This window comes from Perca flavescens, chromosome 7 (assembly GCF_004354835.1).
Source record: "Perca flavescens isolate YP-PL-M2 chromosome 7, PFLA_1.0, whole genome shotgun sequence".
Lineage (NCBI taxonomy): Eukaryota > Metazoa > Chordata > Actinopteri > Perciformes > Percidae > Perca > Perca flavescens.
In genome coordinates, this window is record NC_041337.1 from 7,455,659 (window position 1) to 7,483,251 (window position 27,593).

The window sequence follows — 27,593 nt, forward strand, 5'->3', positions numbered from 1 at the left end:
TTACCAGTTCAGCCACAAATGTAACTTTTCAAACACCCACGTTTTGTGAACATCTGAACTCTTGCTCGGCGACCAAGACAGTGACAGTGGACCGGTGTGAGCGGTGTGACCCGTGGTGCTCTAAATAAACCGAGTGCGTCTGTGTTTGCGGTGTGTAGTGTAGGGTGTACAGTTAGTTAAAGGAACAGTTCGACATTTTCGGGGAAATGCAGTTATTCACATTCTTGCCAAGAGTTAGATGAGAAGATCGATTCCACTCGTGTCTGCCCGTTCAATTTAATGCAGCGGTTTGTCAGTTTAGCTTAGCATGAAGACAGGGGGGAAACAGCTAGCCCCGATTTGTGACTGCCATGAATATTTGAATCGCAGCGCTAAGCATTTAGCTTTTCCTGAAAAATATGCAGCGCATTCAGAAAGTATTCAGACCCCTTCGCTTTTGTCACATTTTGTGATGTCGAAGGCCTTGTGCTGAAATTGTTTAAATGCATTTTCTTCCTCATCAACACTCAATACCCCATAATGACAAAGAGAAAACAGGATCTTAGAATGATTTAAAAGGAAAACTGAAATATCACGTTGACTGAAATGTTAGCTCAGGTGTCTTCCGTTCGTCTTGACTCCTCGGTCCTCGGCTGGACCGGAAGTTGTTCTGTCCAGGGGCGATTCTAGGATCAGACCTTTAGGGGGGCTCTAATGAGAATCTGACACGGGTACAGTGCCTTGCAAAAGTGTTAAGCCCCCCCTCTGCTAAATCAGTAAATTCATCAGCCAATAATCTCTGTGCTATCTCCTGAACAACAACACCAGCTAATGTTTTTTGAAACTATGATGGAACTAAACCTGACACCTTATAACTCACAGTAACAATGACCAATTTGACACAATGTTCTGACATTCAGCAAATTTAGTTGCTTACGTTTCAATTTGGGCTCTAATCTGTGCCATGAAATGACCAACTTCTTCTCTTTCTCTGGGGACTACCAACGTTAAAATTCATAACCTCACTCCTGCTCTCCTACTGACAGGTCAGATAGAGACTCAGCCAAAGGCGGGAGTCTGGCACGACCACCTCCGATTGGCCAACACTACGTGTCTGTTAACCCTTTCCTTTACTGGGTTACAGGTGCATAGCATCGGTGACATACACACAGGATATTAAACCTGTTTCAAGCCCTTTGAACCTGTAATTGTTAGTCCTCTGTCACTAACAGACAAGTTCACAAACTCTAACTTCAAGCACTAAAATTGATTTTAGGTGGACTCCAGTCAAGATGCTGAGACATGAATGGGTCTGATTACTTCAATGTGGTATTTCAGTCTTTTTAATAAATTTGCAAAAAACTTCTAAAATCCTGTTTTCTTTTTGTAATCGAAGGGGTTATGAGTTATCGGTTTCAGCGCAAGGCTGCAGCATAACAATATGTGAAAAGGTGTATAGCAGGAAATCTTTTTTATTTTTTAAACTGATGATCATTTAATAACACGTATCGCTGTTCCCAAGATATTTCATAAATAATCAGACTCTTCTAACCCTCTGGAAAAAAAAGAAAGTTTGCTGCCCAATATAAAAAAAAACATGTTTAACCAGCTTTCCAAGTTGCACCTCATTTTGCTAATGCAAAATAGCCAGAATCTGAAATAAATAATGTTTATTGGCCTATGTCATTTTTGGCTACCTGGATTAGAAAACACATCTTGGAAAACGGGTTAAAAAACTTTTATCATGCAACAGATGAAAAATTTTCATCCAGGGGGTTTTAAAAGTCTTTGAGCATGAATGTGACTGGAAATACTTGGGTCAAACTGGGGCTTGATGTTAGCCCTTGTTTCCAGTATTAATGCTAAGCTAAGCTAGCCGTCTCCTGGCTGCTAGCCCTAGCTTAAAAATTAACATACAGACATAGTAACTTACATTTTGTCAAAGATTAATGGGATTATTTTTGTTCAGAAGGCTAGCTGTTTCCCCCTGTCGCAGTCTTTACGCTAAGCTAAGCTAGCCGTCGCCTGGCTGTAGCGTCATATTTAACAGACAGAGTGCTATCGATCTATGTCCCAGCGAGAAGGTAAAAAAAAGCAAGTTTCCCCAAAAATGTCGAGCTACTCCCGTAAACTTTGCCTTCATCCATTTATCATTTCTTCTGGCAGTTTCTGGCAGCACAGCACGTATCAGAAAGTTTTTGTCTCAGAACATTTCCCTGTGGTTTTTACTGGTTTAAACCTCAGGCTGGTGTAGGAGTGAAGAGCAGCTATGAGTTATGACTATAATAGTGGCATGCGAAGGTCAGTTAACCCGTTTGGTGGTACTGTATTTAACATTTCGTCTGGGTTTCTTCTTCTCTAAGTTTTCTGCACAAGAAGACCCGATGCATGCCTCCAACAAAAAGTTAAACAAGGACTTGCCGGCCGCAAGTTGCCAGAAATTAAACTCGATGAAGGCGTTGATTACCAGAAAATGTGCTGTCAAGAATTTCTTATCACGGAATGTTTTAATATTCTTTGTTCACCCAGGTAAGTAATAGTGTTCTCTATATAGATTCATTATGTTTTCCTGCAGTCATAAAACATTACAGAAAAGTTGAAACATCACACAAATACACAGACATTTAACACAACAAGACGGCATTCACTACATGTATTTCTTTTTTAAATACCAGTAGGCAAAGTAGCCCATCCCTCCCAGCGAGCCCATGAGAAAAGAGGCCCCGAAGAAGGACGGTGGCTTCTTTTTTACCATCCGGAAGGCGTTGGGTAAGACCGCCGACAGAAGGGTCGTGTGGATGTCGCCCAAGACCCTGCGGAAAGCGTAGCGTTTTTGCACACGCACAAAAAAGGACTGCAGGTTGGGTCGGCTGCCGTCCTCCCAGTATTTCTTAGAAAGTCCCAAGAACTTGAGCCTGTGCAACAAGGCTCCGAGGCAGACGTCAGCTAGTGTAAATTCAGGTCCACATAGCCACAACTCACACTTTTGACCTGCAAGGGTAGGAAAAGAAGAAAAAAAACTTAAAAATACTCAGACATTGTTGGGAATATTTGGAACATGTTTTGGTTCTGTTACGATAAAACATCAGACACTCATGATTCATTACCTTGATACTCTAGTTTTCTTTTCTCCAGCTCAGCCTCCACTTGATCTAGAACCATGGCTAACTCCCCCAGAATTTTCTTCAGGTAGTTGACATTATCATGGTCCAAGATTTTTGCCTGACAATCATTTAAGAAGGGGTTTAAAAAAATAATACTGGAAGAGGCAAACCAGCATGCACACCTGGGAATTCCTAAATTCAAAATGGGAAAAATTCAAAATGGTTAAACACAAAGTATGTAAGACTCCCCCAGTACAGTACCCATGTTTATAAAAAAAGAAAAGATAAATAACTGATGCTTTATAGCCACGCAGAAATAAACAAGAATGAGGGCACAGTCACACATGCGCCAAATCAACATTGGTGACTATTGGCCTCCTATTCACTTCCATTGTATGTGAGCTAAGGAGCGAATAAAACATTCGCTTCTGGTGGCAAAGCAAATTCACAAGTGCATGTTCGCGTCACGTGGAATTCAACTTTGGTGAATTTTGACTAGCAAAGTCGCAGCCTCAACCGACCAGCCAAGAAGTGTGTGTGGTTGACCCCACTTGGCTGTCATTGGCTGTAGTTTTCTCATGTGAGCCAAGATGGAGGAGACATTGATTGTTGCTCCGTCTAACAAGCCATTATTGTATAATAATGGCTACACAACGGCACTAGACTTTAGACTTAATTGTCCCCAAGAGCAAATTGTTAATCACAACACTGTACATTATAGACAGCGCGCTTACAGAAAAACAAAAGTACAAACATAACAGAATGACACAAAATAACAGACAGATAAAGGCCCTGACACACCAACCCGATGGCTGGCCGTCGGCAGAAAAGGCAGTCGGACTTGAGCGTACGTTCTGTGCGTGTGTGAGACGTAATACATTTCCATAACAGCAGGCGGCGCTAATCTGTATTGTAACCCAAAAAACAAACGCGCCACGGGGGTCTGGCTTCTCCCGAATTTCAAAGCCGACCATTTAGGGCGGCTTGTTCAGAATACGATCTCGTATTCTACCAAAATAGTTCACCAAAACGTGTTTCGGAAAACATTTTAAGCAAGAAATAGGCCGTGCTGTTGCTGAATCGGTCTGTTTTTTTGATCGACAAAGGTAAGTTTGAAAGATTTTCGCCAGATTTTGAGAGGCGTTCGTCGCGCTAACGTAAGTGCGCTGATTCCCTAGTCAAGGGCTAGCGCTCCACCAATGTTTTAGGCTTCTTTAGGTCATTCATAGGTCACAGGTCAGGGGAAGAGAATATTTGGCCAGTCTCTAATAACCAAACCTCTTCATGCATGAAGATGTTTGTCTTTCTACAGATTTAGAAAGTCTAGACAGCTGCATGACAAGGGAATGTTTTTTTTTCCAAGACTGTCTCCTTTTGGAGGTCGGAGGAAACAGGCTAAAGGGGCCTGCCACAGTTTCAAATGAGTAGAGCATAACTTTATTATTATATTACTTATATATCAATAAACGTCCGTTACATTAAAGCATTGCCAAATGAGTTGATACAAAGCTAATCAAGACTATCAGCTCCACACAACTCTCTCTGTGTTTCTCAGTATGGCTATGTTCAGAAAATGGTGTCGTCCGGCGACTTTCACGCGCAGAAAATCAAGCAAAGACGATTACATTTTCTGTCCTCCTTGGCTCCGTTTGTTGTCATTACTTAGAATTCCTCATGGGGGGGACATAAACTACACTCTATAGCTTTAAGGTGACCATCTTTAGTTTTCAGTGCCATCAATATCTTGGCATAACACAAACTTGACAGCTGGGGCTAGAGATATACGCATCAGGAAGAGACACAGACCCTCAGAGTTGAGGACAACACTGGAGAATAGCACATCTGTCTGTCTACCCTAATCTCCTCGATCAAGATTATTAAATGGTCGTGTGTAAGACATCAAGTCACCTGCAATTGTGCATGTGTGACCGACCGTGCCACAAGGCTATACTTTGAGTGAGTGAGTTTCCAGCCACAAGGCTATACTTCCCTACTACTATTTCCCTTAAAGATCCCATGGCGTGAAAATTTCACTTTATGAGGTTTTTTAACATTAATATGAGGTCCCCCAGTGGCTAGAAATGGTGATAGGTGTAAACCAAGCCCTGGGTATCCTGCTCTGCCTTTGAGAAAATTAAAGCTCAGATGGGCATATCTGGAATCTTCTCCTTATGAGGTCATAAGGGGAAAGGTTACCTCCCCTTTCTCTGCTTTGCCCGCCCAGAGAATTTGGCCCACCCATGAGAGAGAGACATCATGGCTTTCAAACAAGCAAAGTGGCAGTTGGTCAAGGCCACACCCCCACTCTCCACCTTGCTTCAGATACAGTATTACTGGACCACTAAGGTCTATATAAGAGACTTCAGATACAGTATTAGGGGACCACTAAGGTCTATATAAAAGAGACTTCAGATTCAGCATTAGGGGACCACTAAGGTCTATATAAAAGAGACTGCAGATACAGTATTAGGGGACCACTAAGGTCTATATAAAAGACTTCAGATACAGTATTAGGGGACCACTAAGGTCTATATAAAAGAGACTTCAGATACAGCATTAGGGGACCACTAAGGTCTATATAAAAGAGACTTCAGATACAGTATTAGGGGACCACTAAGGTCTATATAAAAGAGACTTCAGATACAGGATTAGGGGACCACTAAGGCCTATATAAAAGAGACTTAAGATATAGTATTAGGGGACCACTAAGGCCTATATAAAAGAGACTTCAGATACAGTATTAGGGGAGCACTAAGGCCTATATAAAAGCATCCAAAAAGCAGCATGCCATGGGACCTTTAAGAAAAGTCTGAAGATTTACGGAAAGTCTGAAGAAAAGGCTCAAACAGCCAGAGAGCATTGTAACGCTCTGCTGATTTCCCAGTGTATAGTTGTTGAGATATATCAGTCTGGTCAAAGTGGAGGATCAATCACCCAATCAACACACTGCCATGCCCGGAGCTAACCATGCTGACACACACTCAGCTCTGCCTCATCGATTCAAAGCCTCACATTTTGTTTACACAGCCCTGGTGAACCAGCTGTTTAAATCAGTGTGCGGGGATGTATTTCTCTCTGAGCTGTATTCAGGGCAAAGGTACAGTGTTACAGAATGTGAACGCTGCAGAGCGTCCCTTTCCTTTTTTCAGCTCTTTAGTAATAAGAGGCAACTGCTGAAGGCTGTTCATGATGAAATTTCCCTCAGCTACACACTTTCAATTATCTGTCAGTGTTAAAACCTAATAAAGACAAATTTGACTTGTGTTGGGTTTGTCCATCACCCAATATTCAGGAGCTAAATAAGCCAACAGAGCTGCCAAAATACTATATATATATGTCTGTGCTCCTGTACTGTTCATGGGTCAGAACTATTTTCAGGTGCAAATGAATGACATTTAAGGGATTAAAGCCCTGGTTTGGGCTAAAGTTTTGGGTTCATTATTACAAACCATTATTTCCCCCTTAAGTCCCATTGAAATAACTTAATTCCATCAATAGTCATGCATAAATGAATGGACTTTTCAGGTAAAGAAATGATGGGATTCAGTTTAATGTGGGTTGCGTCTCCCTTGTACACAACATTACAATACATAACGAGGACGTGGAATAAATGAATGCATTTTAATCACGTTAATGAACACATGAAACTCACCATGAGCTTCTTCTGCTTTGACAGGTATGGTTCTGTCAGCTGAGGCTCCTCATGGTCCAACTTCATCAGCTCTGTCGCAGCGTTGGCCAGGTGTCCTGAACACACACACACACACACACAGTCTATTGATCTATTGATTATGACAACATTGATTTTCACAGTCGGAATAATCAGAGAAATTAGTTCCCGACTGGTAAAATTTCACAGTGCATTAAAGGGATACGCCACCGTTTGTTGAAATAGGGCTTATCACGGTCTACTCTGGCTGTAGGTAGGTGGGCCAACGCATTTTTTGTCTCAGTGCAAGTAATTAGGTTGTTTTTTTGTCTTTTTTTTGTTGGCTCACTTTTATTCACAAGATGCTAACCGGCAACATAGGATTCCATTCACTACGCTAAGCTAACTAGCGGCGGTGCTGCCGGTGTTGCACCGGACTAAAACGATGCATGCACAAAAAATATCTATCTACAGCTAGGGGAGACAGTGATAAGCCCTATTTCAACAAACAGTGGCGTATCCCTTTAACACTGTGAGATAGGAGTCCTCTTCTAGTTTATTTAGTATATTTATTATCAGTATTTATAGTTGCTGCACTGCAAATATGAGTCCAAGTGTGTTTTTTACATGTTGTCATTAATCTACGGAATAAAAACAAGAGCAAGAACAAGATGAACCCAGAACTATTAAAATACTTCAGTGTGGATTATACCTTCAGTCTGCAGCATAGGCATACATTTGAGATCTGACAAGACTTAGATTTAATACTAGAGTGATACATGATTCAGTGTAAAACAAACCGAAGTGGTTGAGCACATTAGAAAATCACAGATGCTTTCCATTAAATACTCCATCAGGTTGGTTTTATAGATACAACCCAGACTGACCAGAGTTTCACTGGTCCTTTGATGGGATTTACAAGCCGAGACTAATGACCTGATGGAAAGAGCTCTACAGAGGCCTGGTATCAGCTGTTGGGATGTATAATCCATGGCATCACTACAAAGTGCTGCATTGAGGGTTCCTTGGTATGCAGTAGCGGCAAACTACACACAGTATGCTAATCGAGCCGTGCACATAAATTCAGCAAGGAGTGTTTTTGCTTTTGGAGACTAGTTGGTTCCAAAGTTGAAGCCAATTCACCTCGAGAGCTTGTAAATATTCACAATAATGAGTTCAAAACACTGAAATCTAGTTATATTGCGTATCACAAACAGAAATACACACAGAAATGGGGAAAAAACACACAAACAGCATCTAGTTTTTATCTTGTCAATCTGCCCTTTCTACAAATACATTCTTATGTAAAAGTAGCAATACTACAGTGTACAAATACTCTGTTACAAGTTAATGTCCTGCAATCAAAACTTTACTTGAGTAAAAGTATAAAAGTATTAGCATTAAAAAAATATACTTAAAGTACCAAAAGTACATTTTCAGAATAATGTATGTTACTGGATCATGATTCTATCCTATCTATAACAATGTATAATTATTTATTAGTTGATTTATATTTGGTATTAATAATCTGAATCTGCAAAGTAACTAGTAACTAATATTATCAGATAAGCACACAGTGTTTACTGTGTGCTGGAGTAGAAGTATAAGCAGCATCAAATGGGAAGACTGTACCGAAGTACAGTACCTGAGTAAATGCAGTTAGTTACATGAAAGATGATGAGAATGGAATTTAAAGATGATGAGAATGGAATTTAATTTATAAAAGATATATTTCTAACACACATGTGTCAAACATGTGTGAACATGCATTGTGAAATGCAGCAGATCACATTGTCACATTCAATCCTGCTGCATCGCTGCACAATACGAGGTGAATCTGTAAACACTGTGTGCCTCTTTATACACACTTGACGGGATTCAGTCGCTACAAGTTGCTAGTTTTTCAGTTGCCAGTTTAAAGTCAGTCAGTTCGTGGCTCTGAGACAATCATCTGTCTTTATACTGTGGGTCTTCTTTTAGCAACAATGGTTTGGGCAGGATGGACTCTCCTGAGTAAAGCAGGACTCTCCAAGAGTTCCTGACTGATGAGAAAGGTCTAGCCCCTGTTAGGCTAAGGTTTTATTTATTTTTATTTTTTATTATACTTGCAGCTTTGCTGTGCCGAGGTTGAGATGATTGGGCAGAGGTCTTTAATCTGTAACAGAGTCCCAAGGTAAAACAAGAGATGGTTCGATGCCATTTTTTTGCTTCCCAATACCGATTCTGATAGCTGAACTTGCGTATCGGCCGATACCGAGTACCGATCCGATACCAGTGTGTCATACATTGTATTATGTTTTAACAGATGTGTACTACTAACCCTGTATGATATACTGTATGGATGGGATATGATTGCTATCGTTGTTGTTTGGTTCCTGGCTCAGGTTAAACTCTTTGTGAAACATGAACAAACACAAACGATGAACACCACAGAACTTTCTTTTATTATCCACTTTGACGGAACGTAAAAAGAACATCAATGAACTACTTTAAAGCTTCAGTGCGTAACTTTTTGATATTAATGAACGTCCATTACATTCAAGCCATTGCCAAATGAGTTGCTACAAAGTTAATCAAGACTATCAGCTCTAAACAACTCTCTCTGGATTTCTCAGTGTGGCTATGTTCAGAAGATTGTGGCGTCTGGCGACTTCAGAAACTCAAGTGAAGATAATCACCTCTTCTGAAGAGTCTCTTATGTTTTTTTTAATCCTCCGTGTCCTCCTTGGCTACTAGCAACTGCGTGGAGGAGGGGTGTGGGGGGCGCGCGGTCACGGAAGGCTTGTATCATGTGGACGCGCCGACAGTTTTGTTGTCATTATTTAGAAAGCCTCATGGGGGAGACAGAAACTACGCACTATAGCTTTAAAGTAAATTTTCTTCTGGGCTAAATAAGGTGCTATCTGATCAATGCATAAACTCCAGTACTTTCCGATACCGGGACCAGCATTTTATGCGGTATCGGAGGCTTTTCTGATACCGGAATCGGTATCGGAACATCTCTACTTAAAATCGGGTCAGTTTTAGCAGTCAGGGCCCAACAGGCTCTGGAACGACCTGCCCGACGAATTAACATGTCATAAATTGTGTAATCTGTTCAATGACTGAAGTGCAATTAGACGCCAAGAAAGTAGAATGTTAAACATCAGTTTAAGAAATACTCTTATTTGGCCAGCATTCCCCTGATTTTACATGCACTGTCTCTTTATTTCATTTATCTTATTGCACTGAACGTGGTTTTATCTATTTTATTACATAATTTGGTCCATTTGATTGGTCGTTAAACATTATTTGTTATTTTTATGTTGATTTTAAATGCTACTTTATTTGCAGCACCTTATATCTTTATGTATATTTCTTACAATATATATATATATATATATATATATATATATATGTTTTGTATATATATTTAAATACAAAACATCTGCCCTGTTCGTCTTCTACTTAATGCAGAATTATAAACACTCCTGCCTACACACAACGGTTAGGTGGCGTCACTTACTACGTATTTCTGCGGTGGCGTACTTTGGGATCATAGAGTCGGTGGTGAGCTCCGGATGGAGGATGCAGCCGTGTGTGTAAGCGTCCATGGGCAGACCATCCAGTAGCTGACGGTACTGCTGCACTCGATCGCGGAGAGGCGAATCTGCATCAGGAACCAGCTGAGCCACCGCGTCTGCGGGGGCGAGACACGGACGTGAAAACAAGCAATACAGAGAAAATACCCAAATGTGGCTCAGGAGCTCGGCATGGCTCTCTGAGGAAAAGAACACAGGCTCTGAAAAAGACATGTGTACAGTGTAAATAAAGCCAGCACAGTTGTTCTTATTCCTGGTATATTTTCATAAACTTTCCAGAACACCTGAGGTTTCTAAGCAACCAGTGTTAAACCTGCATTTAATTCCCCCTAAACATAACACAATTCTGCTGCTTCAGCTGTCAGGTAGACAACGGCATACGGCACGGTAACCTGGTAACAGATGACACCTCTCGCTCTCTGCAACACACCAGCAGTCACGTTTCACAAAGCCTGACATTTAAACAATGGCCAGGCAGTCTGAAAGTCTCCTCCTGGAGACTTACAGGCTTCTGAGAATTTATGTAGAGTGGAAAAGTAAACGGGTTTAAAGTAAAAACACCCCACGAGATGAAGGTAAGACTCCAAGCACAATCCAGGTGAAGAGAAACACAATATATGCTCAGTAAGCCTCATAACACCCACAGGTTCATTAGGCTACAGTGTAAGCTGGCTGACCCGCTGCTCTATTTATCTGCTGTTGCTCAGGTTAAAGGAATAGTTAGATATTTTGGAAAATGTGCTTATTTGCTTTCTTGCAGAGAGCTGGACATTTTAATTTGATATTTGATTGATTCCCTGCACTATTCTTTTTAATTTAGTGTTTGTGTACTCCCTATCTATCTATCAATCTATCTATCTATCTATCTACCTACCTATCTATCTACCTACCTACCTATCTATATATCTATCTATATACCTATTTATCTATCTATCTATCTGTCTATCTATCTATCTATCTACCTATCTATCTACCTATCTACCTACATATCTAACTATCTATCTATCTACCTATATATCTAACTATCTACCTATCTATCTATCTATCTATCTATCTATCTATCTACCTATCTATATATCTACCTATCTATCTACCTACCTACCTATCTATATATCTATCTATATACCTATTTATCTATCTATCTATCTGTCTATCTATCTATCTACCTACCTATCTATCTACCTATCTACCTACATATCTAACTATCTATCTATCTACCTACATATCTAACTATCTATCTATCTATCTATCTATCTATCTATCTATCTATCTATCTATCTATCTATCTATCTATATATCTAAATATCTACCTATCTATCTATCTATCTATCTATCTATCTATCTATCTATCTATCTATCTACCTACCTATCTAACTATATATCTATATATCTACCTACCTATCTATCTATCTATCTACCTACCTATCTATCTAACTATATATCTATATATCTACCTACCTATCTATCTATCTACCTACCTATCTATCTATCTATCTATCTATCTACCTATCTGTATATATATCTACTGTATCTATCTAACTATATATCTATCATCACTAATACAGTTTTTTTCAATCGCTTTGGCACATTTACTGAAACAAACTTACAATTGTCAAAAAAGTACAATCCTCACACCACGCGTTACATTCAGCACATCACTCTATGTGACCTCCAAAAGGTGATTACTCAGTCAAAATAATTAACTCCTGTTTCAAATGTAAATGAATCTGTCAATGAATAAATCATTGTCATCACAACAAACTGTTCCTTTATCATTGCTTAGACCATGACAGTCAAAATGCAAAGACATCTTGTGAAATGACAGTGTACTCTGAAAGGGTGATAGTTACCCACTCTGTAATATTATCCAGTTGCTAGCATTGTATATTTAGGGAGCTGAATAGTATTGATGTCAGCAATGGCACACACTATATTTCCTCATTGTATGCACATACACGAGCCAACTGTAAAAACATAAAGAAAGCTTGTACAGAAAAAAAGATATACAACAGCCAAATTATCAGGAAATACTGTAAAAAATGTGCGAGAAAAAAGAAAATATGCTGCAAATGTATCAACCTCATCCAATCTCTCCTCTCTGTCTGGCCTCAACATTTTATCGACATCACACCCGCAATGCAACGAGGGAAAATCTTTTGGAATGTCTCAGCCAAAGACAACTTTTACAACAATACCATATAACTATCATGCATCTAATATACAGTATGTGTGAAAGGTTATTGTGATTGTTGGTTGCTCTATTTTACATGTAGGGATTTACACAATGAACATGTGTATAGTTGCATTTGAGAGTAACATGATTCTGCAACTGAATGCTAACTATTTTGATCTGCAAGGCTTACTCAATACATTTTGTGCCAAGGCAATGATAAATGACTATAGTCATGTGAACAACTGACCACATGTTTATATAAATAGTCATGAAGTTTGATTGTAAGTTTGATAGTCATTCGACGATTGTGCCAAAGCAATTGAGAAAAACTGTAATCTGACCTTAATGAGTAAAATTGATTTTTAAGTATAAAGGCTGCAGACAGCAGCTAAGCTTAGCAGAAGGACTTGAAACATGGATGTATTACAGTATAAGAAGTGGATACAGCGTTTCGAGGCGGAGCCCCGTTCATTCCAATGAAAGTTGCTCAGTGGTGCATGAAGCCTTCATGGAGCCAAAAATGACCCGGATGATTGGCATTCCTGTTTAACACTACGCTAACTTGAATGGGGATTAATCGTGCCGCTCTTCTAGAATGTCCAAATGTTATCGGACCGAATGGATCAAATTGACATTGAAAGGAGTCACTTTGCGGGGGTTGTGACGCTCAAAAGAACATATCCATTGATTTACAGACGTCTCTATCGCCATGTAGGTCTGTGGGGAAAAGTCTTTTTGGGCCAGAGGGCATCACGTGATTCCACCGTTTGGCCGTTGGGTTCAATTTGCTTCAAAGGCCTGCCTGACTCGAAACAGTAGAGAACAGCTAACATGTCTCCGTCCAAAAGTAATGAAAGGTACCTACCAGCAACTCTAAAGCTCACTTATTAACACATATTGTCTGTTTAATCTAAACTAAAACTAAAGTGTAAAACCATCACTTTGTGGTTTCACAGTTTTTTGTTTTTTTTGCTGGACTGTTTCTTGCCCGGGCGCCATAACTCCTGTCTTTTGTGGTTCTGGAGTAGTTTTATCATATGTATATATTCTATATGACATATTAAACAGACAGATAAGAGAGTGTTATCAATCTTCTTATGAACCTAGACGCCATGATACACAAATACTTTTAACACTTTGGTTTCAGTACAGATGCCAAAATGTCCAAAATGTTAAATTACTCCTTCAACAAGTGATTTCTATTATACTGTCCTAATGGAGGGGGGGGGAGGGGGCTGGCTGAGCTTTTATCTGTGTGCAGGGTGACAGCCAGCCAGACTCAGGTGCGGCATCGCTGACAGAACAGAGATAGTCAGCTGGCTGCTTGCTTGACAATGTTTGGGCAGACGGAGAAGCTTGCAGAGGGGTGGAGCTGCACCTGGCACAGCTCCAGAGAGCTGAGTAATCAGTCCCAGGACCTGCATGCTGACCTGGGCCGCATGCAGTGGTCCTCTGTGGTGGTCTGCTGCGGCACTGTGGGGGAAATATCACATCAGCAACTAACTGAAGAGCAACCCAGTGTTCAAATTAGGGCTGTGCAATTAATCAAAATTTTAATTACTATTACGATTTCGGCTCCTTATGATCACAAAAACAGAGTGATCGAGAAACACGATCATTTTTCACGTTACATTTTGTGAGTCTTGTGTTCTGAATTTTAAAAAAAAATGTTCAAATGGGAAAGTATTAAGAGAAATTTCACTTTTGATTTGTTAAGCTGTTTCACTGTTTTTTTTAACTTCAATAAATGCAACATCTTTCCGAAAGACAATGAGAAATCATGTCAAATAATCACGATTTCAATATTGACCAAAATAATGGGGATTATAAGTTTTTCCATAATCGAGCAGCCCTCGTTCAAACTGTCTTGGAGACAGTGATGCACATTACAGAATGTAAGAGCTACTGGTTGTTAGTCGGCAAATATTTTTCACACAGTGAGAGCCCTCTGCTGCATCTCAACAACACTGTAAAGTAGTCTAAGTACCGGTATACGAGTCTCTTCTGAGACATCTGCACTTTCCAGGCCAGCTGCAGCACACGTTGCCAGCATTCATTAGGGATTCCCTATCGATTATATCTGCCGATGTTCATACGAGTTCACCACCAGTCTATATCGACGATGTTCCACTTCCGGGATTGCTCCGGTGCCGCCAGAAATTCCGTCGGATGTCCCTCATTTTTGCCTGATGTCCCACACTCCGGAGGATTTCTGAGGACTGTGGTTAACTGCTCCTCAGATCTCTGCAGGGTAAATCCAGACAGCTAGCTAGACTATCTGTCCAATCTTTTTTCTGTTGCACGACTAAAATAACTTTTGAACGTGTACATGTTCCACCAAAACAAGTTCCTTCCTGAGGCTATTTCGCAGAGACACCGTTGTTCCGTCCGCTTAGCTCCGCCCAAGACGATTGTGATTGGTTTAAAGAAATTCCAATAAACCATCCCGGAAGTGCTGTGTGGAGTAGCCAGACCTTCCTCCGCAGCGCTGTGGAGGAAGGTCTAGCAATGCGAGACTTTTTCAAATGGCTGAATTGTTATAATAAAGTATCGGACTAGCTCCAGAAGGTGGGAAATCCATTTTGAATCGAATCGTGACCCCAAAAACCAGAATTAAATCGTGGGATACCAAAAGATTAGGGCCTATTTTTGACCTTTTTGTCAAAAATAACTTGTTCCAAAAGAAATGAATGCAGTTACCAGCATGCAGCACACTATCAAACAGGTAAAAGGAAAGAGCTGTCTGAAAGAGAACAAGACATTAAACACCAGGGGCAGCTAATGCCTTCTAGCCTTTTATTACTGACCAAGCAGTGAACCACATCATCTGCAAAGCTTTCTCCCAACCAGTGACCACAGACTAACCTAAGACAGTAACACTGGAGTTCTCCAGTTATTGGCCAGCATTCCTCAGGCCTTTACTGGTATGAGGCTCGCAGGACATTACATAACAGCATAATATCTCAACTGACCGATCTAAAGGACATGCCACCCACAGAGAATACAGGCTACGGTGTATGCTTCTTAACGTTTGCTTACTCTTGGACCTGCACAGACAGTGGATGACATTAGTGGCTGTTAAGTCTGAATCTGAGTCACTGTCTCACGATGCACATTGCACATATTGACACATCTTTACCTACTTTATTTGTTAAATTCTCTCTCCTGTTTTGTAGCTGTCCACCCCCCCACCTCCCCAAGAGATCCCTCCAATTTCATCGGATCTAATCAGAAGAGTTCATGTCGGTGACATTGCTGCAAAGACATTGCTGCAACCACTTACAGAGTTTCACAGCACAGTACACACACTGTACAAGGACAACAGATGGCCTCGAAGTGATGGCTTCCAATTGTCTTTGCTACGCCAGCTTCACCAAATGGATGAAGAATGCAGCCTTGTATTCTTTGTAAGCAACAGAGCAAACCAGGCATCTGCCCCCGAAAACCCCAAGATCAAATGTTTGTCTGATGGTTTTGTAGGAAATGAATCAATTGCAAGTACATTTGCAAAAAATGCACCACTAAACACCACATTGCCTGTAATTTTGAAATGGGTCCTTGATTTCAGACAGAGGCATTTCATTTTTAGCTTTCATTTTAACATGAATTGTACGAAAGCTATGGGGTGTTGGAAAAAATCGGTCATTGGAGATTCAGAATGGATTCGCAACTTCCCGAAAATATGCTTTTTAAAAGTTTTTTCCCTTACGAAATAACCTAAATATTGTCCAATATCATACTGAATTGTTATAATAAAGTATCGGACTAGCTCCAGAAGGTGGGAAATCCATTTTGAATCGAATCGTGACCCCAAAAAACAGAATTAAATCGTGGGATACCAAAAGATTAGGGCCTATTTTTGACCTTTTTGCATACTGCAGACTTGTATTTTGCTCCTTGCCTTTTCTGTTTACCTGCTTTTGTCCTCTTAAGCCAAGTAAGCCAAGCAAGTTCCACCTGCCTGACTGCCTCCCCAGCCTCGGTCCTGGATATCTCAGTTTTACTCACATCCCCGCTCACAGCCCCAGACTGCCGGCTACCTGCTTCCACGCCCAGCTTCCCCATTAATCCCCATTTTTGCCATTCTCTTTTGCTCCAGTTTTGTTTTAGCTTCATTTACCTTAACTGAACAGCTTTGGACTCACTGGAATGGTTCCATGACTTTTTTCAAGTTGAATGGTGGTCGTCTCGCTCCCCCCTAGCGCCTGTGGGCGGAAAAACCACCCTTGCAATTTTCGTATTTTAACGAATTTCTTCACGGCACTGCACACATACGCCCATTCAGGAACCGTCATGGCTGAGCCGGCAAAAAAAGCAGCAGAAAGCCAGGAAAGCATTGTCGAAGGAACAGAGAAAGAGGAAACGACAGACTGACCGAGAGGAGTCAGAAAACAAGCTGCCAAATATCTATTCCGAAGCTGTAGAGGGAGCTCTATAGAGAAACCTGCAAAGCAAAAAGCGAAAACTGCGTAGCAGCCCTTTAATAAACTGTTTAAACCTGCCTTTGGTTTTGGAAAGCAGGAAAAGAAGACAGTACCCTCCAAACTGTTGATCTTAACTACAGCCACATGCACACACCTTCAGCATGTAGAAAAACCCAAGCTCGACAGACCTGCCATGACTTGTTGCTCCGGAGCACCCAAAACAAGACTCTGTCTGTGCTCATGTTTTTTAAATTTTTTTTTAAATCAAAGCTTAACGTGAAGAGAAGAACCAGCATCATTAGAGGAATGAACCACATTGTTGCTGCACCATACCTCCCACAAAGTTTTTCTCCAGGTAATCTATAATCTGGTTGTAGTCACTGATGATGGTGTCGCCGTGGAGGAAGACGGGCACCTCCTCCCCCAGGTTCAGCCTCATGAACCAGGGCTCCTTGTGCTCCTGCAGCGGCATGCTCACATCCCTCTCCTCGCACACCAGACCCTTCTCATTGATGACGAGACGGACCTGCAATCAAAAACACACACACACACACACACACACACACACACGGCTGGTGAGAAATAAAAGGCATTCAATTTAGTCCGTCTTTTTGTTCCAGGGGCGCCAAACCGAAGAAATAAAACTGACAACTGACAAATAAAATTTTGTGCACATCTTTTTTATTTATGCACAGGGTGATGCTTTAAAAACGTTATCCAGATGGTGAAACTATAAAAAAATAAGAGGAAGACTGATGATCCGTTTTCTCTGAAGCGAAACAATATCATTGCACAACAAATCAGATTTTTCTGTAGCTGAAAAGAGCGATTGCAATTACGCCAAAGATAAGCTGGGTGGTTAATAGCTTCAGCTATCAGTTTATGACATAATCAAGTTATCGTGTTTGTGTTGTGCTGAATGAATTGCCGTATCTGAATCGTTTGCTTGGTCTGGCAGGATAAATAGATGCTTAACAGCGTGTTAACGTTTGAGCAAAAACCTTCAGGATGCATTGCTCGTGAGATGAATGATAAGCCGAGGTCCACGGAGAGTTGTTAGCGGGGAATAAGATTAATGAAAGGGAGATGACACTTGGGCTGTAAAGTGCTACATTGGGCCGCTTAGGAGGAATGACCAAATGGGGCTTTTGCCGAACACGGCCAGACATGGTGTAATGTAATAATACTGAATGATTCAGTAACATAAGCACAGTAATTACAGCAGGGCCGCTCGATCGGACAGCAGGAACCAATCTATGAATGCAGCTGCAAAGTCAAGCAAGAAAAAAAAAGAAAAAGCTTTTTACATCTCCATCAGCGTGACTTTGTTACACACTAAATCAAGGATTTCTGTATAAAACTGTCAAGTGTTTCAGGTCCCAGTCTCAGCACTGCTGAGGTGTCCCTCGGTTAAGCCCACAATAACACTGCTGCTTCAAGAGTTAGTTATATAATATTAGTCACTCCTTAGTAATGATGCCAAGTAGTTCAGCTGCCTGGGAGGCACAAAATAAACTCCTCTTACTTAACAATATACAGTAACTTAGGCTACATCTGCATTTTACTACCACATTTGCTGTTAACAGTGGTAAAAATGCACAATTCCGAGGTATTTTATTTGAGTATTATGTTTCCGTTTCATTCTGCTTAATACTTCAACTCCAATACATGTCAGTGGCAAATATCTTCATACATTTTTAACCCCACCTTCATCCCCAAAAAGAAGAGGGGATATTATTCATGTGTAATGATAAATAACATGTAGGTTAACACTAAATGAGTATTCTTGTGTTTGTTGTATGTGTGTATCGTTAGTCTATTGTAGAACCAAACCTATGGAGGGTTGGTGGTATGTGACGCTTAATGCTTAATATATTTGGTACCCCTAAAATCGCATGTGGCCCCAGTTTGGCCCCTCCAATTGAAATGGTCTAGACCCGCCTGGTCAGAGGGAAATATTGTACTTTTAACTCCACTACATTAATCTGCTGTGGTTACTAGTTAAAATATTTAGGTTTTACTTAGTTAAAAACATATGTAAACTTATAAAGGTAAACTTATAGAATACAACACATTGTTCGACATTAAAAGCAACACAAAAGCAGTTTCCAGTTCCTCTCCCATGGTTTCATTTAAATAACAGCTTGAGGCCCAAAGAGGTAAAAGTGTCCAATTAAAAAAAAATCACAAAAAAGCTCAGATTAGAGAATGAGAGAAATAAATACTAATTTGTTTAGCAGAACGATTTCCCCTGCCACCTTACTGACTTATCTTACGACTCCTCAGACGTACAGTATATTGTGATCCCTTTGAGAGCAGTAGAAACTTTGAAATGAGGGTGCAGAGTTTTAAAGAAGGGAGGCACATGCACTGTGCGGCCCCACAGAGCAGGCACACTAGAGACCACCTCCGCTACTTCATGTTTAGCGCTCTGCTAACTTGAATGGAAATTAAATGATTCAATCGTGCCGCTCTTCTAGACTTTCCAAATGTTATCAGACAGAATGGATGAAATTCTGATAGTGAAATTAGTCATTTTGCGGGGGGGGTTGTGACGCTCAAAAAAATGTATCCACCGATTCACAAACGTCTATGGGAAAACGTCTTTTTGGGACAGAGGGCATCACGTGATGGGCAAGAAGTTGTTGTCACTGCTCAGTGACAACTATCGAGTGCAGATGTGAGTTGCGCATGCGTCACTTTGCGACAGGTAGCCTACAACATGCTAACGGCGTTTTGAGCTAACGTTGGCAATCAAACAATCATAGATAGCTAAAACGTTTTTGAAATGACTGCTAGCTACAAGTTAGCAATCAAACACAACAAAGGCGGTCACTTGAATGGTGTTTTGAGCTAGCGTTAGCAATCAAACAATCATAGATTAGCTAAAACGTTTTTGAAATTATTTCCATCTTCTGTTATTGTATGTAAAGAGAAAAGTTTATTATTTTACAGATTTCACAAATTTCAGTATGACACCGTTTAAATCTGAGCATGCGCAACTCACATCTGCACTCGACCAGAGTCGGTCTGACTCGGCAAACATCGGGTATGACACGTTATGCCGTAAACTGTTTAAATCTGAGCATGCGCGACTCACATCGGCACTCGACTCACATTGGGTAGTGACAGTTGTAACTCCTCTGTTTATTGGTGTTTTAAGCCCCCAACGTAACCTGTTATGGTTTGGGTTAGGGTTAAGATTAGGGTTAGGTGCCTTGAGGTCAACGGAAGGAGACGCTGGGGGCTTAAAACACCATCTCCACTGTTTGGCTGCTATGTCAAATTGGCTTCAAAGCCCGGCACACTTCCTTTGTCCTGGTATAAAGTAGTTAAAACAAGCTCCACCTCAACAGTAAAATGCAGCTTACACATTGCTGCATTCAGATTAACAATAATGTAGGGCTGCACAATTAATCGCAATTTTATCGAAATCCCAATATGCAATGCAATATCCAAATCACAGGGGGGCGCAATATTTGTTATCTATATATATTAATTTGTGTCAAACCATTCTGAATGAAGTATTGTCGTGCTGCAGAGGCGTCACCGTCATTCCCTCTAATATCGTGAATCATATCACAATAGCAATAATCGTAATTAGATATTTTCCTCATATCGTCATATAACCCTACAACGGTGTACTACAACGTTCTGTAGAATGAGTACTTTTACTGCTACTTCTTCTGTACTTGTCCTTGAGTAGGGTTTTGAATTCAGGACTCGCACAGCAGAGAATTTTTACATTGTTGTATTTTCCTACGGTAAAAATCGGTTGTTAAAGCAACACCAAAGCACTTTTCCTCTTCAGTCCCCCTACAGGTTGGAAGCGGAATTGTCCATTACCATTATCATTATCATTCAAACTACAGATCCGCTTCCTGATCTGGCAAACTTGCATAGTGCGGTTATAGCCGATAAAGTGAATGCAGAAGTGTCGAATTACGAGTTGATGAACCACTGAAACGATTTTGGAAACATTATTTTAAAGTGCAAAAGAATCTTTGGTGTTGCTTTAATGCATAATTATATTACTGCTAACTCTTAAATGACTGAGCAGACAATTGCCGGTGTCGTTGCCCTCTACTGCCCTCTACGGACACAGTAAACAGCAGAGTGTTACAACCTCGGTGTATTGAAGGTGTAAATCTCTAACCTGCAGGCTTCGAGGTTTCCAGCACCCTATTGATCTGTGAAGCTGCCCTCTAAATGTGCTGTTACTCCGGGGTATCGAGCTCCATCTGTCTCTATCTCTACCATATCTGCTGTGTTCACAATACATCCCTCACGTGAGGTAGATGAACATACGGCATGGCAAAACTTCAGGCCATGGGAGCACAGTTCCAGTGGCAGTTAGTCGTGAAGCATTACAAACACAGAGGAGGATAAAGAAAGTGGCGTGCAGGAGAAATTCACTGGCTCAGCTTCCCTCTTTCCTCAGGAACTGGATGAGGCATGCACAGACTTGTCAATAATCCCCCTGAACATCTGATGACGATATTATCTTCACAGGGCTGCGGATCTGTTGGACTCCTTTGTCATCGTCCCTTGAGTGTCTCATTGCCAAAGTGTTAACTGGAGGTTGTCTTTTTTATAGAAAAGAAAAGTGTTTTCAAGTCTCCCAAGATTGACTAAATATAACACTATCTTTCAAGATGCTGCTGGCATACTTTGACCAATCACGTTGCAAGCATTTGTGTTACATTAAAGGCCCAAAACATTCGGTTCAATTCTGGTGGAGTGGACAACCTAGTGCTTGGCCTCTTAATCTCATAAAATCCATCCCCAAAAAATGCTATTTGAAGAGCACATCAGCTTGCATAACAACAAATGGCACATAGCATTGTAAACACACATCAGTAATTCAGTGCTGTGACTGCTATCCATGTGTTGTTTTTTTTCTAAAAAGAAATGCATGCCCAGTGGTGAAATGTAACTTTACTCAAGTACTGTAATGAAGTACAAATTTGAGGTACTTGTACATTACTTCTTTTCTTTTCACGCCACTTTCTACTTCTACTCCGCTACATTTTCAGTTAGAAATATTGTACTTTTTTCTCCTCTACATTCATCTGTTACAGCTTTAGTTACTTTATTAATTAAGATTTTCGCACACAAAACACGTGCAGTTTATAAAATACGATATTTTATTATAAATGAAACTAGCCAACAATATAACGGCCAACAAGTCCATCTGAAATGATTAGACCATTAAACACTTAGTTGATTTCCAGAACTGTTTGGATCATTGAAATGTGAGGATTGTTCTGCACTGAGTAAATGTTGAGTACATTTTCCTGATGATACATACTTTTAAGTAACATTTTCAACGCAGGACTTTTACCTGTAACAGGGTATTGTTACAGTGTGGCATTAGTACTTTTACTTAAGTCAGGGATCTGAATACTTTGTCCACTACTGTGCATGCCCAATAGTCTGTGCACTGACAGCACAGTGTCACGTGATTGTGAAGTTACTTCAGCTACTCCAGCTCCAGGATTAAGGCGATAATCATGACAGGTAGCCTGGTGTTTACCCTCTGCTGAGAGACAATCAGCAGCTCAGACTCAAGTGGCTAGGAGCCAACAATCGAGTCTTGAAAGTGACGTACCGACATGAGACTCAGTCTCTACGAACTGAAGCATGGTGCTACTGTATATTCCTCTCTAACCACCTTGAGCACAGCTCAAGGTGGTTAGAGAGGAATATACAGAGACTGAGACATAAAGACTGAGCTATGGCTGTTCTGGGGCAATATGGAGTGATGGTGCATGCATTGAGCCACTTCTCATGACAAGCATATTTGTCTTGCCTCTCAATTTATGAGGGTGTTGCATGCTTGTTACTGTTTTTATGTTTTATCTGCCTGGGGACAATGGATGAAAACTAGCTATGGTGCTAACTCTAGCATATTTACATTCTGTACTTGTACTGATGTCCATTAATATGCACTGTCCCTATCTAAATAAACAATTAAATAAAAAACAAAAAAATAAATATTGAACCAATCCTGTCGTAAAATATGAATCCATCTGCCAATTATTTGTTTAGTGAATCAATCACCCTCACCGTTTTCTAAAATGTATAATGATATAATATAGCCTTTATTTGCCTAGTACATTTTACACATACAAGAGTGTATGTTCTGCATTTTAACCATCCTATTTAATTGGGAGCTGTGGTCAAAGCTATGGCTGGGTAGCGTTTGAAAATGTTTGATAATGGTATCGATACCAATATTGTGACTTTGATACCGGTTCATAAACAATACTATTTTCTATGCCAATTTTATAAAATCAATTTTAACAAAAAGAAATGAATTACTCATTCCGGCACAAATCTTTTAAATAAACCACTATAGCGCTTTTCTAGTCTCAACGACTACTCAAAGCGCTTTTACATAGTACAGGAACCATTCACCATTCACACACATTCATACGCTGTGGCTGAGGCTGCCGTACAGAATACAAGGTATGAATACCTTGTATTCTGATGAATACGTCGGGGGCAACTCAGGGCTCAGTGTCTTGCCCAAGGACACTTCAACATGTGACTGCAGGGCCAAGGATCGAACCACCAACCTTCCGATTGGCAGGCAACCGCTCTACCACTGAGTAATGACACAGTTCAAGCTACGATTCTCTCACGTTTTGTCCTTATCAAAACTGTGCAACTGAAATTTAGTTTCATCCTAAATAACACAAATTAAATAGAACATTAATAGTTTGATCTTGTACCCAAATTTTCACATCATTTCTTTTTTTAAATCTCATTAAAGTAACGTACAGTTTTTCCTGCGTGTCTCTACAACATGTAAGTTTAGACAGCCAATCACAGACATTTTTAGATCTTGGTAGAAGCATGCTGCATGCTGATTGGCTTACTGACGCTGATGAGATTTGCTCCTTAGGTATTGCAATTGGGTATTGAATCGCGCGGCATTTTTCGATACTCAATACTTTAGAGGCGATTCCGTCGGTGCCTAAAAAGTATCGCACTCGGTACCCAGCCCTAGCCAAGACCGTCATCAAGGCCAACGGCAGGAGTTGCTAGAGTGCATGTCTTTATAGTGGGAGGAAACCAAATCACCTAGAGGATACCCACGCAAACACGGAAAGAACCCGCAAACTCCACACAGAAAGGCCCGGACCGGGGGATCAAACCCAGCACTCAGCAGTGCACTGAGCACCTGTGCCGCCAAACTCAAGGGGATTTATATACTGTTGGTTTCATGCTAAGGTTTCGGAAATAGGCTACTTAAAACCTCTCCCGTTCTGTTTCATCTTACTAAATAGCATGTCATTATGGAATATACACAGGCAGACTTGACAAAGCTCCTCCAGAGCCACAGAAGACATTATACATGATATGTGTTCACAGGCTGAGCAGTCGGTACTCCCTTTGACTAGTAAATTGAACTTGTGTGTAATACTGGTGGAGTGCCGCGTTAATATACACGCTGTTGGTGAAGGAAAGCTCTGTGGATTATACATAAGAGCGAAAACGCCTCATGTTGTAGCCTTATACCGGTTATTACTGTGAATGCATCGTGTCTGCTTTCAGAGTTTTTGAAAGGCTTGATTTGATCACACACGCTCATTTAACAGGAAAGGTGCAGGTTACTGTCTGCCAAAGGTAACCAAAGGTAGACTTAAAGAAGCCCTTAAAACAACAACATATGGTATGATTTGGCTGCAGAAGGGGGAAGATGGCCTTTGGTTTGTTTTGCACATCATTTGAATCAATTATTTAGGATGTCATGTGTCAGAGCAGCACATAGGTTGTAGCCACATTTAGCAGCTTTAAGGAGACAAAAACAGCTTCAACATTTCAATGAAGAGGTGGAAGCTGATGAGATATGAGGGGTGATTTACCCAGTGGTAAATAAACAGAATTATGACCATCAATCTAGCTATATGTCGAGGAAATGAGCGGCATGCAGCGCTTTTCTAACGTGTCAAACGGGAGATCTGCCCAGCTGCAGGATCATATTCATATTCCGGGGGTATGTGCAGGAATATTACATGCACACACAAAAAAAAATGTTTTGATCATAACAAACCAACACAGGGAGCTCCACTCTGTAGCATCATGCAAAGAGACGTGGAGCCACCTCCATTTTTATGCTCTGCTCTGTTTTTTGTGTGTGTGTTTTTTTACCTTTTGGGAGGTGAAAGACTGCGTCCAGTGGTACAAAACGAGCCTGTCTTTACTGAAGGGTTTGGGCTCTGCCATCGGTTCTTCGCACTGCTCCCCGTCTGTGATTTTGCCGTCTTCGTCCATGGCTGAGATGGGCCACCAGCTACAGTTGGTGGGGGTAACATTGTTGGAAGACGCCATGACAGAGCGTTTTGTGCGTGTGGAGGAGAGAGGAGCGAGGAGGGACAGAAGAGGAGAGAGAGAGAGAGAGAGAGAGAGAGAGAGAGAGAGAGAGAGAGAGAGAGAGAGCTCAGCATCGTCGGTTCACGCGGCCGCAGCATCCGTCAGTTTCGGACAGCTCCGGTGCTGAAATCGGCTTCACCTCCGAATGAAAGCAGATGATTTTTTCTTTAAAAGAAAAAATTTAAAAAAAAATCCATATGCAAATAGCTACTTACTCGAGCATGCTGCTGCGCTTACAATTAAATCAATGTGTAGCCGTATTACATCACGAAGCACGCACAAACATGCGCGGTGGAAACCCGCGGAGGGAGCTTTTTTTCCGCGGAAGGTCAAGCGGCTCCCAATCTCATAAGGACACGATGCAGGCTAGCAGACTGTAGCCTACAAGACCAGTGTCAGGGTTACATTCTCCACATTGTATACGCCTACACGTGCAACTGGCTAAAAAACAAAAAAAAGTACAAAGTAAATGTCAACAGATAGCCTATGTGCGTAGGCTATCGGCATCGGCTATGTCTGTGGTGTAAAGTAAGTATAGGCCTACTTTTACTCAAACGCAGTAGGCTACAAGCACTTGCTACTTTTTGCTGCTATACTCTCATTACACTTTGTTACTTTTTTTACTCCACTGACAGCTGTAGTTAGCCTACTGTAAACTTTTCAGGTTAAGGTTGTAGTGAAAACATACAGTATCTCACAAAAGTGAGTACAACCCTCACATTTTAGTAAATATTTCATTATATCTTTTAATGGGACAACACTGAAGAAATTACACCTTGTATTAAGTGTACAGCTTGTATAACAGTGTAAATGTGCTGTCCCCTCAAAATAACTCAACACACAGCCATTAATGCCATTAATGTCTGGCAACAAAAGTGAGTACACCCCTATGTTAAATTCCCATAGAGGCAGGCAGATTTTTATTTTTAAAGGCCAGTAATTTCATGGATCCAGGATACTATGCATCCTGATAAAGATCCCTTGCCCTTTGGAATTAAAATAGCCCCCCCACATCATCACATACCCTTCACCATACCTAGAGATTGGCATGGTTTTATGTTGGTTAGCTTAATAGCTGGTTTGATTTGCATTGAGAGATGATTTTATGGAAAGTACCCCATGCCAATCTCTAGGTATGGTGAGGGGTATGTGATAATCAAATGTGTAGGTCTTCAGACCCAACTACAGACTGGACCAATGATTCTAACTAAACCGTCTCTGACTGGACTCAAGTGACATCACTTGAGACATCGGTGGCGACCATGGTCCCCGATGCTCAACACTCCACCGTCTGGAGGAGGCCGGATCCGGTTTTAAAGCAGAAAATAGCTCTACCTCCACTAACTGCAACAGTATAATTCTATTAATTTATCAGTATCAACATTCTAATGTAGACTATTCAAAATATATTAGTCACATTCCCTGTTTTTCGAGTATAAATAGGCCTACTTTTACTTTTTTCAATTTTCAATTTCAATCCTTTATTTGATAGGGACAATGCACATTAATAAACATCTGCATTGAAACAACAAAAACAGACGTAAACACGCCGGATTATAGCCACAGGGCTAATTTACATCCGCAGTCCCTAGACAAATTACAGAAATACAGAAATTATAACATACAAATCTAAGAAAAAAGAAAAACAATACTAAAATGAATAAGTACAGGGAAAAGTAGTCACTTAGTGATTACAAGACTGGTTTGCTTTAAGCCACACTTTTAAGTTTGGTTTTAAATATTATTAATGTCGGACATTCCCTAACACTGATGGGGATACTGTTCCAGAACTTACCAGCCTTCACAGACAAAGCATTTTGCCCAAAGGCTGTCCTTCTGAAAGGCACCTCACAGTCACCTCTAGAGGAGGCCCTTGTCCTGGCACCACTATGAGTCTTTGTTTTAAAGAAGTCCGACATAGAAGGAGGGGCTAATCCATTTAACACTTTGTACACAAAGCAAGCATATTTGAAATGTTTAAAATTCTCCAAACTTAATAGGTTATGTTTTTGTAAAATATTACAAATATGAAAGGACATTGGCTTTTTATCAAAGACTTTTAAGGCATTTTCATAGAGTGATTCTATTCATTTAAGAGTGTTCATACCAGTCAATGTCCAACTTGTACAACAATATTCAATATGTGATAAAATCATACAATGTAAAAACAGTTTGGCAGCCCCAAATGGTATAAAGGGACGAATTTGTTTAAAATTTCGTAAATTAAATTTCACTGTACTCGATATTCTTTTAACATGTTTTTTAAAACTTAATGTGGAATCAAGAGTCACACCAAGGACA

General features: G+C 40.6%; 1 protein-coding gene across 3 annotated transcripts; it reads right to left on the minus strand.

Annotated features, from left to right (window-relative positions):
- Positions 1–1,952: 1,952 nt before the first annotated feature.
- Positions 1,953–27,117, minus strand: gdap1l1 (ganglioside induced differentiation associated protein 1-like 1). Of its 3 annotated transcripts, none has more exons than XM_028583504.1 (7): positions 27,088–27,117; positions 25,071–25,212; positions 17,244–17,436; positions 10,238–10,411; positions 6,736–6,830; positions 3,087–3,201; positions 1,953–2,970 (listed from the first exon to the last, which is right to left on the minus strand). In XM_028583504.1, the coding sequence occupies exons 2-7, from the start codon at positions 25,191–25,193 to the stop codon at positions 2,627–2,629; spliced, it is 1,044 nt and encodes a 347-aa protein (XP_028439305.1). In that variant the 5' UTR covers positions 25,194–25,212; positions 27,088–27,117; the 3' UTR covers positions 1,953–2,626. The 3 variants fall into 3 exon arrangements, with proteins under 3 accessions (XP_028439305.1, XP_028439304.1, XP_028439303.1); XM_028583503.1 differs by lacking the exon at positions 27,088–27,117 and adding an exon at positions 25,508–25,596; XM_028583502.1 differs by lacking the exon at positions 27,088–27,117 and having other exon boundaries at positions 25,071–25,307.
- Between the last annotated feature and the right edge of the window lie 476 nt (positions 27,118–27,593).